The 12,616-nt window shown below is 52.4% G+C and overlaps 1 protein-coding gene across 1 annotated transcript in view; it reads right to left on the bottom strand.

Annotated features, from left to right (window-relative positions):
- The window catches only part of aasdh (aminoadipate-semialdehyde dehydrogenase), a 70,920-nt gene extending 58,803 nt beyond the window's left edge, over positions 1–12,117 (bottom strand). Inside the window, exon 1 of the mRNA XM_038791134.1 lies at positions 11,656–12,117. Coding sequence (XP_038647062.1) covers positions 11,656–11,996 — 341 coding nt within the window. The 5' untranslated portion in view covers positions 11,997–12,117. The remainder of the gene's footprint in view (positions 1–11,655) is intronic.
- Between the last annotated feature and the right edge of the window lie 499 nt (positions 12,118–12,616).

Genomic DNA, 12,616 nt, shown 5'->3' with positions numbered 1-12,616 from the left:
AATTGAACACTATACTCCAAGTGTGGCCTAACTAAGGTTCTATGCAGCTGCAGCATGACTTGCCAATTCTTATACTCAATGCCCCGGCCAATGAAGGCAAGCATGCCGTATGCCTTCTTGACTACCTTCGCCACCTGTGTTGCCCCTTTCAGTGACCTGTGCACCTAGATCTCTCTGACTGTCAATACTCTTGAGGGTTCTACCATTCACTGTATATTCCCTACCTGCATTAGACCTTCCAAAATGCATTACCTCACATTTGTCCATCTAAACTCCATCTGCCATCTCTTTGCCCAAGTCTCCAAACGATCTAAATCTTGCTGTATCCTCTGACAGTCCTCATCGCTATACGCAATTCCACCAACCTTTGTGTCGTCCGCAAACTTACTAATCAGACCAGTTACATTTTCCTCCAAATCATTTATACTACGAACAGCAAAGGTCCCAGCACTGATCCCTGCGCAACACCACTAGTCACAGCCCTCCAATCAGAAAAGCACTCTTCCATTGCTACTCTCTGCCTTCTATGACCTAGCCAGTTCTGTATCCACCTTGCCAGCGCACCCTGATCCCGTGTGACTTCACCTTTTGTACCAGTCTACCATGGGGGACCTTGTCAAAGGCCTTACTGAGGCCCATATAGACAACATCCACTGCCCTACCTGCATCAATCACCTTTGTGACCTCTTCGACACGACCTCCCCTTCACAAAACCATGCTGCCTCTCACTAATATGTCCATTTGCTTCCAAATGGGAGTAGATCCTGTCTCGAAGAATTCTCTCCAGTAATTGCCCTACCACTGACGCAAGGCTCACCGGCCTGTAGTTCCCTGGATTATCCTTGCAACTTGGTAGGCTTCACACTTCCTTGAGGCAGTTGTGTGCTGCATGGAAATGAGCGCTGAAAATCAGCAGCACTTCCCTACCACTTTTTCAAATTTGTAAATGGAATGAACTAATTCAATTACAGAGAAAGCCGGTCAAAAATAGGGAAACAAGGCCAGTGAAATGTACCAATTCACCTAAAACACGACCATGACGACTTGTGCAGTACCATCTTTGGTCTTGGCCTCTGCCTGCTCTGTAACTCTCTATAATGTAAAAAAGTAACACAGTCGAACTGTGCACATACCGTGTTTTTGGATTTGTTTATTGTCAAGTGTACCGAGGTACTGTGAAAAGTATTGTTCTGCACAGTCTAGACAGATCATTCCATACATGAAAAAAAACACAGGGCAAACATAAATGCACAATGTAAATACATGGACACAGGCATCGGGTGAAGCATGCGGAGTGTAGTACTACTCAGTAGAGAAGATGTGTGAAAAGATCAGATCAGTCCATAAGAGGGTCTTTTAGGAGTCTGGTAACAATGGGAAGAAGCTGTTTCTGAATTTCCCCTTAATGCGTGTTCTCAAACTTTTGTATCTCCTGCCTGATGGAAGAAGTTGGAAGACTGAATAGGCCGGGTGGGAGGTGTCTTTTATTATGCTGCCCGCTTTCCCAAGGCAGCGGGTGGTGTAGACAGAGTCAATGGATGGGAGGCGGGTTCGTGTGATGGACTAGACTGTGATCACGACTCCCTGTAGTTTCTTAGTCTTGCATCGAGCAGTTGCCATACCAGGCTATGGTGCAGTCAGATAGGATGTTTTCAATGGTGCATCTGTAAAAGTTGGTAAAGAGTCAATGCTGACATGCTTAATTTCCTGAAGTATAGGCGCTGTTATACTTTCGTGGTCATAGCGGCGACGTGGGTGGACCAGGACAGATTGTTGGTGATGTGCACCCCTAGGAATTTGAAGCTCTCAACCATCTCCACCTTGGCACCACTGATACACAGGGGTGTGTACGATAATTCACTTCCTGAAGTCAAAACCAGCTCTTTAGTTTTGCTGACATTGAGGGAGAGATTGTTGTCGTTACACCACTCCACTAGGTTCTCCATCTCCCTCCTGTATTCAGATTCATTGTGGTTTGAGATCCGACCCACTATGCTTGTGTCATCAGCAAACTTGTAGGTGGAGTTGGAGACCAATTTTGCCATATAGTCATGTGTGTGTGTGTGTAGGGAATATAGTAATGGCTAAGTACGCAGCCTGTGGGGCCCCAGTATTGAGGACTATCATGGAGGAGGCGTTGTTGTTTATCCTTACTGATTTTTTAATAGAATTTACAGTGCAGAAGGAGGCCATTCGGCCCATCGAGTCTGCACCGGCTCCTGGAAAGAGCACCCTACCCAAGGTTAACACCTCCACCCTATCCCCATAACCCAGTAACCCCAAGCCAACACTAAGGGCAATTTTGGACACTAAGGGCAATTTATCATGGCCAATCCACCTAACCTGCACACCTGTGGTCTATGGGTCAGAAAGTTGTGGATCCAGTTGAAGAGTGAGGAGCCAAGTCCTAGGTTTTGGAGCTTTGATATGAGCTTGGCTAGGATTATGATGTTGAAGGCGGAGCTGTAGTCAATGATAGGAGTCTGCCGTAGGAGCCCTTGTTGTCGAGATGCACCAGAAATGAGTGTAGGGCCAGGGAGATGACGCCTGCTGTGGATCAGCTGTAACGGTATGCACATTGCAGTGGATCTAGGCACTCTTAAGTATGGAGTTGATGTGCCTCATGACCAATCTCTTCAAGCACTTCATAATGATCGATGTGAAGACAACCGAACGATATTCGTTGAGGCACGTTGCCTGGTTCTTCTTTGGCACCGGTGTGAAGATGGTGGCCTTCTTGAAGCAGGTGGGGTCCTCGGAATGGAGTAGGAAGAGGTTTAAGATATTTGCGAACACATTTGCCAGCTGGTCCACGCAGCATCTGAGTGCATGACCAGGGACCCCGTCAGGACCCCTCACTTGCCGAGGATTCACTTTCAAGCAGGCCGATCTGGCTTCCGAAGCTGTGACGGTAGGTGTGGGTATGTCCGAGGCTGCTGGGACAATTGACAACAGTTTGATGGTTTCCTGCTCGAATCGTGCATAGAGTTCATGGAGTTCATCGGGGAGGGGTGCGCTGCTAAGGGAAATTTTACTTGTCTTTGCTTTGCAGCCCGTTATGATGTTTAAGCCTTGCCACAACCAAAGAGAGTCCGTGACATTAGTCGGTGACCCTAGCTTGGTCTCTTGGCATCCCTTTTTTTTTTTTTTTTTTTTTTTTTTTTTTTTTTTTAATTTTTTTATTGGAATTTTTTGCAGAAAATATAACAAAAAGTATAGCAAAAAGCAGTAATATGCAACTAACAGCCCCATAACACCCACAATTCCCCCCATACCGTAACATCACATGTATCACATTCCCCCACCCCCCCCCCCCCCAAACAAGAGAACTTAACCATAAATTAAAATTAGATAAATCAAATTTAAATAAAATAAGCTAACATAATCAACGCCCCCCCCCCCCCACCCCCACCCACCCAACCCCCCCCCCCCCCCCGGGTTGCTGCTGCTACTGTCCCAGTACCCTATCGTTGAGCCAGAAAGTCGAGGAAAGGTTGCCACCGTTTAAAGAACCCTTGCACCGATCCTCTCAGGGCGAATTTAACCTTCTCAAGCTTAATAAAGCCCGCCATGTCATTGATCCAGGTCTCCACGCTTGGGGGCCTCGCGTCCTTCCACTGTAGCAAAATCCTTCGCCGGGCTACTAGGGACGCAAAGGCCAGCACACCGGCCTCTTTCGCCTCCTGCACTCCCGGCTCTACCCCAACCCCAAAGATCGCGAGTCCCCATCCTGGCTTGACCCTGGATCCCACCACCCTTGACACCGTCCTCGCCACCCCCTTCCAGAACTCCTCCAATGCCGGGCATGCCCAGAACATATGGGCATGGTTCGCTGGACTCCCCGAGCACCTGGCACACCTATCTTCACCCCCAAAGAACCTATTCATCCTCGTCCCAGTCATGTGGGCCCTATGCAGCACCTTGAATTGGATGAGGCTAAGCCGCGCACACGAGGAGGAAGAATTTACCCTCTCCAGGGCATCAGCCCATGTACCGTCTTCGATCTGTTCCCCCAGTTCCCCCTCCCACTTCGTTTTCAGCTCCTCTACTGACGCCTCTTCCTTCTCCTGCATAAGCTTGTAGATATCGGATATCTTCCCCTCCCCGACCCAGACCCCCGAGAGCACCCTGTCACTCACCCCCTTCGCGGGGAGCGCAGGGAATCCCTCCACCTGCCGTCTAGCAAATGCCTTTACCTGCAGATATCTAAACATGTTTCCCGGCGGGAGCCCAAATTTCTCTTCCAACTCCCCCAGGCTCGCAAACCTTCCGTCGATAAACAGGTCCTTCAGCTGTCTAATGCCCCGCTCTATACCATCCCCGAAATCCCCCATCCATGTTCCCCGGGACGAACCTATGGTTCCCCCTTAACGGAGCCTCCATCGAGCCCCCCACTTCTCCCCTATGTCGCCTCCACTGCCCCCAAATCTTGAGGGTAGCCGCCACCACCGGACTCGTGGTATACCTCGTGGGAGGGAGCGGCCACGGCGCCGTTACCAGGGCCCCCAGGCTTGTATCCCCACAGGACGCTCTCTCCATCCGTTTCCATGCTGCCCCCCTCCCCCTCCATCACCCACTTACGCACCATCGACACGTTGGCCGCCCAGTAATACCCCGAGAGGTTGGGCAACGCCAGCCCCCCCCCATCCCTACTCCGCTCCAAGAAGACCCTCTTCACCCTTGGGGTGCCATGCGCCCAAACAAATCCCATGATGCTGCTGGTCACTCTTTTAAAAAAGGCCATAGGGATAAAGATGGGCAAACACTGGAAGAGGAACAAGAACCTCGGGAGAACCGTCATTTTGACGGACTGCACTCTACCCGCCAACGATAGCGGCACCATGTCCCACCTTTTAAATTCCTCCTCCATCTGCTCCACCAGCCTGGTAAAATTAAGCTTATGGAGAGTCCCCCAACTCCTGGCCACCTGCACCCCCAGGTACCTGAAACTCTTCACTGCCCTCCTGAAGGGGAGCCTCCCAATTCCCTCCTCCTGATCTCCCGGGTGCACTACAAATACCTCGCTCTTTCCTAAGTTCAGCTTATAGCCCGAGAAGCCCCCAAATTCCGCTAACAGTTCCATCACCCCCGGCATTCCCCCCTCTGGGTCCGCCACATATAACAGCAGGTCGTCTGCATACAGCGATACCCGGTGCTCCTCCCCCCCCCGCACCAGACCCCTCCACTTCCCTGACTCCCTCAACGCCATGGCCAGCGGTTCAATCGCCAGTGCAAAGAGCAGGGGGGACAGGGGACACCCCTGCCTGGTCCCACGATAAAGCCTAAAATACTCCGATCTCCTTCCATTTGTGACTACACTCGCCATCGGCGCCGCGTAAAGCAGCCTCACCCATTTGATGAATCCCTCCCCAAATCCAAACCTCTCCAGCACCTCCCATAGGTACCCCCATTCAACTCTATCAAACGCCTTCTCTGCATCCAGCGCCACCACTATCTCCGCCTCCCCCTCCACTGCCGGCATCATGATAACATTGAGCAGTCTCCGCACATTCGTGTTGAGCTGCCGCCCCTTGACAAATCCTGTCTGATCCTCGTGTATCACCCCTGGCACACAGTCCTCTATCCTGGTGGCCAGGATCTTCGCCAGCAACTTAGCGTCTACGTTAAGGAGTGAAATAGGCCTATATGATCCGCACTGCAAGGGGTCCTTATCCCGTTTTAGGATCAAAGAGATCAGTGCCCGCGACATCGTCGGGGGCAAAGCCCCCCCCTCCCACGCCTCATTGAAAGTTCGCACCAGCAGGGGACCCACCAGGTCCGCATATTTTTTGTAAAATTCTGCCGGGAACCCGTCCGGCCCCGGGGCCTTACCTGACTGCATTTGCCCGATCCCCCTGACTAGCTCCTCCAACTCTATCGGCGCCCCCAGCCCCTCAACCAGCCTCTCTTGAACCCTTGGGAAACATAGCCTGTTCATGAAGCTCTCCATCCCCTCTCTCCCCCTCGGAGGTTCCGACCGGTACAATCCCTCGTAAAAGTCCCTAAAGACCCCGTTTACTTCTGTCCCCTTCTGCACTACATTTCCACCCCCATCCTTCACTCCCCCAATTTCCCTAGCCGCATCTCGCCTACGGAGCTGATGCGCCAACATCCTGCTCGCCTTCTCTCCATACTCATATACCGCACCCTGCGCCCTCCTCCACTGTGTCTCCGCCTTTCTGGTGGTCAGCAAGTCAAAATTGGCCTGCAACCTGCGCCGTTCTCCCAGCAACCCTTCCTCCGGTGCCTCCGCATATCTCCTGTCCACCTCCAGAAGCTCTCCCACCAGTCTCTCCCTCTCCTTCCTCTCCTTCCTTTCCCTGTGGGCCCGGATGGAGATCAGCTCCCCCCGGATCACTGCTTTCAGAGCCTCCCAGACCATCCCCACCTGGACCTCCCCCGTATCATTGGTAACCAGATACCCCTCAATGCTTCTCCGAACCCTCTTACACACCTCCTCCTCCGCCAGCATCCCCACATCCAGGCGCCAGAGCGGGCGCTGGTCCCGCGCCTCCCCCATCTCCAGATCAATCCAGTGCGGGGCATGGTCTGAAATCGCTATGGCCGAATACTCGGCATCCTGCACCCTCGGGATCAACCCCCTGCTCAGGACAAAAAAGTCTATCCGGGAATAAACCCTATGGACGTGAGAGAAAAAGGAATACTCCCGCGCTCTCGGTCTCCCAAACCTCCAGGGATCCACCCCTCCCATCTGGTCCATGTATCCCCTCAGCACTTTGGCCGCCGCCAGTCTCCTACCCGTCCTTGAACTGGACCGGTCCAGTGTGGGATCCAGCACTGTGTTAAAATCTCCCCCCATGATCAGGCCCCCTGCCTCCAGGTCCGGGACGCGGCCCAACAAGCGCCTCATGAAGCCAGCATCATCCCAATTCGGGGCATATACGTTCACCAGCACCACCTTCTCTCCCTGCAGCCTACCCCTCACCATGATATATCTGCCCTCCTTGTCCGACACCACCTCAGCCGCCTCAAACGCCACCCTCTTCCCCACTAGAATCGCCACCCCCCGGTTCTTTGCGTCCAATCCTGAATGATAAACCTGCCCCACCCACCCCTTCCTCAGACGGACCTGGTCCGCCACCTTCAGGTGGGTCTCCTGGAGCATAGCCACGTCCGCCTTCAACCCCCTTAGATGGGAGACCACCCTGGTTCTCTTAACCGGCCCGTTCAGCCCCCTCACGTTCCAGGTAATCAGCCGGATCAGAGGGCAACCCGCCCCCCTCCCCTGCCGACTAGCCATAGCTTGGCAGATGTTCGCCCCAGGCCAGCATACCCCGCTCGACCCGTTCCCCATGGCGATAGCGCCTCTCCTCTTCCCCCCCGGCCCTCATCGGCTCCTTCCTAGTCGTTCCAGCAGCAACCCGGTATCCCCCCCACCCCCCTCCCCCCCCCCAGGCTAGGACCCCTCCTAGCCGCGACGCACCCTCCATGGTACTTCCGTGAGTCAGCTGACTTCTGCTGACCCCGGCAGCTCCCGCCAAAACCTATCCCCTCCCGGCTTGGGGTCATCCCCCTCTTGCCACACCTCCTTGGCATTATTGCAGCGCGGGAAAAAAGACCCGTAGAGGCCCTTCCCCCATCGCAAGCTCCACCCCCCTGCCCCGCAGCGCGGGAAACCAGAGGAAAGCCCGCGCTTTCACAATGCCACACCCCATCCTTCTGACGCAGTTCCCCAAAATCCAGTTTCCCCTCAATCCCCAGCCCCGTACAGAAGAGAACATATAGAACACAAACCCCCAACACTCCCCACCTACCCCACAACCATACCCAACAGACAAACCCACCCGTAAACAGAGCAAAAAGAAAACCAGCATACATAACACACATTTCGAAGTTGAAAAAGTTGAAACAGTTGGAACAAAACAGCCACAGCGGAAACAACGCCGGCCAAAGTATGTTCCCAGGCCCTAGTTCAAGTCCAGCTTCTCCGCCTGTACAAAGGCCCACGCCTCCTCCGGGAACTCGAAGTAATGGTGCCGGTCCTTGTATGTCACCCACAGGCGCGCAGGCTGCAGCATTCCAAACCTGACCTGCTTAGCATGAAGCACCGCCTTCGTCCGGTTGAACCTGGCCCGCCGCTTAGCCACTTCCGCACTCCAGTCCTGGTAGATCCTCACTACCGAATTCTCCCATTTACTGCTCCTCTCTTTCTTGGCCCAGCGCAGCACACACTCCCGGTCACTGAATCGGTGGAACCGCACCAGCACCGCCCTCGGGGGCTCATCTGCCTTGGGCCTCCTGGCCATCACTCTGTGCGCTCCCTCGAGCTCCAGGGGCAAATGGAAGGACCCTGCTCCCATCAACGAGCTCAACAACGTGGTCACATACGCCGGGAGATCCGACCCCTCCAGCCCCTCCGCCAGGCCCAGGATCCTCAGATTCTTTCGCCTCGTGCGAACGTCCAGCTCCTCCAAGCGGTCCTGCCACTTTTTATGAAGTGCCTCGTGCAACTCCACTTTCCCAACGAGGACCACGGCCTCCTCCTCTCTTTCAACGGCCTGCCGCTGCAACTCCCGAATAGACTCCTCCTGTGCCGCCTGGGTCCCAAGCAGCTTGGTCGCAGTTGCATTCATGGAGTCCAGCAGCTCAGCCTTCAGCTCAGCAAAACAACGTAGGAGCGAGGCCTGTTGCTCCTGCGCCCACTTCCACCAGTCCTCGGGTGTTGCGCCGGCCGCCATTTTGTTTTTCTTCCCACGTTTTTTTTGGGGCGTTTCTGCAGCCTTTTTCACCATATAGTGTGGGGCAAGTTCTTCCAGGCACCTTCCCCCACCGGGATATGTAGCAACAGCACTGTTTGGGGCCCTCAAAACGGCCCAAAAGCCCTTAAATAGCGGGAGCGCCGGCCGCCATTTTGTTTTTTTTCACCCGTTTTTTGGGGGGCGTTACTGCAGCCTTTTTCACCAGATAATGTGGGGCAAGTTCTTCCAGGCACCTTCCCCCACTAGGATGTGTAGAAACAGCGCCGTTTGGGGCCCTCAAAACGGCCCAAAAGTCCCTAAATAGCAGGAGTGCCGGCCGCCATTTTGTTTTTCTTCCCCCGTTTTTTTGGGGGAGTTACTGCAGCCTTTTTCTTCTTCCCACTCCAGGTGAGCACCATATAGTGTGGGGCAAGTTCTTCCAGGCACTTTCCCCCACCGGGATGCGTAGAAACAGCTCCGTTTGGGGCCCTCGAAACGGCCCAAAAGTCCCTAAATAGCAGGAGCTGCCGAATGTGTGGCTTAGCTCCGCATAGCCGCAACTGGAAGTCCCGCATAGCCGCAACTGGAAGTCCGTCTCTTGGCATCCCTGATGACTTTGCAGAGATCGTACCTGGATTTAGTGTATAGGTCAGGGTCGCCTGTCTTGAACACCTCAGACCTGGATTTCAGTAGGGAGCCAATCTCCCGATTAAGCTATGGATTCCGGTTGGGGAATGTACGTACTTCGTTGGCACGTAGTTTTCTACACACTTGCTGATAAAGTCTGTGATGGTGGTGGTGGCTGAGTTCTTAAATATGGACCAGTCCACTGACTCCAAGTAGTCACATAGGAGCTCTTCTGTTGCCTCGGACCAGCACTGCACGATCTTCTTAACCAGATTCTCGTTCTTAGGTTTCTGCTTGTAAGCCAGGAGAAAAGCACCATCATATGGTCCGATTTTCCGAAGTGCGGTCGAGGGATGGGTCGTTAGGCACCCTTTTATGTAGCAGTGGTTGGGTTTTGGTGCTTCTGGTGAGACAGGAGATGTGTTGGTGGAATTTTGGCAGTACACTCTCGAGGTTGGCCTGGTTGGAGTCCCCGGCAATGATGAACAAGGCCTCTGGGTGTTCTATTTCATTGTTATTTATAGTGGTATACAATTTGTCAAGCATCTTCTTCACTTCTACCTGGGGTGGGATATAGACCCCTGTGATAATGGCTGAAGTGAACTCCTGTGAAAGGTAGTACAGGCAGCATTTCAGTCACGTATTCGAGGTCGCGGGTGCAGATCACCAGGGTTGCCACATCCGAGCGCCAGGAGGTAAAACCCTCCACCCGTCACTTTGCCTGATGATGCCGTGCGGTCCATCTGGTGTACTGAGAAGCCTTCAGGTTGCACAGCACAGTCCAGTGATGCAAGCGTGAGCCATGTCTCCATGAAACAGAGTACACAGCAGTCTCTTACTTCCCTCGGAGAGGTAAGTCTAGCGTTAAGTTCATCCAGCTTCCTTTAATCGATTGGATGTTTACCAGGAGCATGCTGGGGAGAGGAGACTTGAAACTGCGATGTTTCAGTCTCACCTGCAGACAGCTACGTTTCCCACGTTTCTCTCGCTTCCTCGGTCAGCAGCTATGTCTGCATCGGCCCGGGATCCGGTGGGAGAAGACACAGAAAACGCAGCCTAAATTATATTACCTTCAGCTTTCTGATCCAAAGGACACACCCCAAGTACATAAAGCCTGTCCTCATAATTAACAACTTTAAAGCCTCAGCTTAATCTTGATGAGTCCGCACTACACACTCTCCAAGACAAGATGATTCCTGACCAAGGCTCAATGTGAACAATGCATCACTTCCTCCCCTTTGCATTATGATCCTTAAGATAAAGGCCAACAATCCATTAGCTTTTACTACATTTTGCAACAGTACTGCAGTTTTTCGTGATTAGCCTACCCAAACACCCCAATTTATTTCCTCCTCCAATTCCAGGCGATCACTATTTAAAAGATCAATCATTTCTTTGATCATGGCTGTGAGTTTTTACCATTTATACTGTCTTTTAAATTGACATGAGACAGCAAAACATGCAACCCATCTGGCAAAATCCCACCATAAATTTGGAGGTTGTACATTGGAAAAGCCAGTAACTAAAACAAGAGATTGGATATGAGCCTTGTGTCAGAATTTCTCTGGGGTCTTGTAAGGAGTCGACGTTTTGCCTGTTTTACCCATATGACTACATACAATGGAAATCTTGTTCACAGAATGGCTTCATATTCCTGTCAGGAAAATATTAAAAACAGTACAAAGTGGGCAGGGTGCACTGGACCTTGGATGACTGTCTGTGTGGGTTTCTATGCAGAGTGCAGGCAGCACTCTGTGCATGCTATCCCTATGTCTGCGTGGGTTTCCTCTGGGTACTGCGGTATCTTCCCGCAGTCCAAAGATATGCAGATTAGGTGGATTGGCTATGCTAAAATTGCCCTTTAAGTGTCCAAGGTTAGGCGGGTTTACGGACATAAGGTGGATGAGTGGGCGAGCTTAGGTAGGGTGCTCTTTCAGAGGGTTGGTGCGGCCAAGTAATTTAGTGTCTTTAAGACACAAATAGATGGATACTTGATTACGATTTCAAGGGTTATGGGGAGAAGGCAGGAGAATTGGGATGTGAAATATATCAGCCATGACTGAATGGTGGAACAGACTCGATGGGCCGAATGGCCTAATTCTGCTGCTTGGTCTTATGGACTTGATGGGCCGAATGGCCTCCTTCCATACTGGAGGGATTCTATGCACAGGAATTCCACACATTATATTGAGCACGGCCACTCATTTATGGATTCCAGGATTTCTCCCAGATGGGCATCCCATGAAAATTACATACTGATTGATGGATAGGTAAATGGGGTGAGTGGTGGGAGAGAAGCAGCACCAATGGAGAACCAAGTAGGATTTACCCTAAAATGCAGCTGGGTAAATTTACTGTTGGCCGGCAGTATAATCCAATGACATAGCCATGGCTGGTACCGCAGTGTAGATGGAGCAGTTGCTGCAGTGTATTGCCCAGAGAGCTGAGCTGGCTGTAGGTGTAACACAATGAGCCTCCCCCCGCCTCGCTCTCCCAGCGCACCGCTAGCCGCCCGCTCTGCACTGCGGCTGCGCGCGCCACCAGCTCCTGCAGGCGGCCCTCCTCCGCCGGAACCATCCGCCCGCCGGCCCGGGCCTCTTCCTCCGCTGTAACCATCCGCCCGCCGGCCCAGGCCTCTTCCTCCGCTGTAACCACCGCTGCTCCAGCCATTGTCGAAGAGGCGCCCGGGTCATCGGCGCACACTTGTCCCCCACACTCTCCATTCGGCCCCTCCCGCCACCATCTCCTCGTCTGGCCGAATGACGGAAGCAGCGTCACGGCGCTCGCGCTCCCCCGTCCCCTCTGTCTGCAGGAGCATGCGCATTAGTGCAAAGTGTAAATGGCTCCAGGATTGATGCTGGGACCATAACTGTCTACATTCAGTTATCACAACAGCAGGTAGCACTTTCCAACCGGCGTCTCCACTTGAGAACAAGAGGAGGTGCACAGTAACACCGTCCCAACTTGGACATACTATGTTCATTAGATCACACTGGAACTGCCTGGGAGCACTTCCACATGGTTCAATTTAAAAAAGTGGCGTACAACCTTCTCAAGGGCAACTAGGGTCACATCTAAACAATTGTAATTAACATTTGTAGTTGTCCACTTGATCCGAGAGCACAAGAGTCCCAAAACTGCAACTTTAAGATCAATACAATATATTGACAATAACCAAGGCATTTTTTAATGATAAATGGTGTATTGTATATACAATTTCAAGACATACATTGATATACCCAAAAACATATTGAAGAAAAGTCAATTTGTTATTACACAGTAGTGTAGTC

This window comes from Scyliorhinus canicula, chromosome 3, assembly GCF_902713615.1.
Source record: "Scyliorhinus canicula chromosome 3, sScyCan1.1, whole genome shotgun sequence".
In the NCBI taxonomy this organism is placed as follows: domain Eukaryota; kingdom Metazoa; phylum Chordata; class Chondrichthyes; order Carcharhiniformes; family Scyliorhinidae; genus Scyliorhinus; species Scyliorhinus canicula.
Note: the sequence above shows the minus strand (reverse complement) of the source record. Positions and strands in the feature narration are given on the sequence as shown.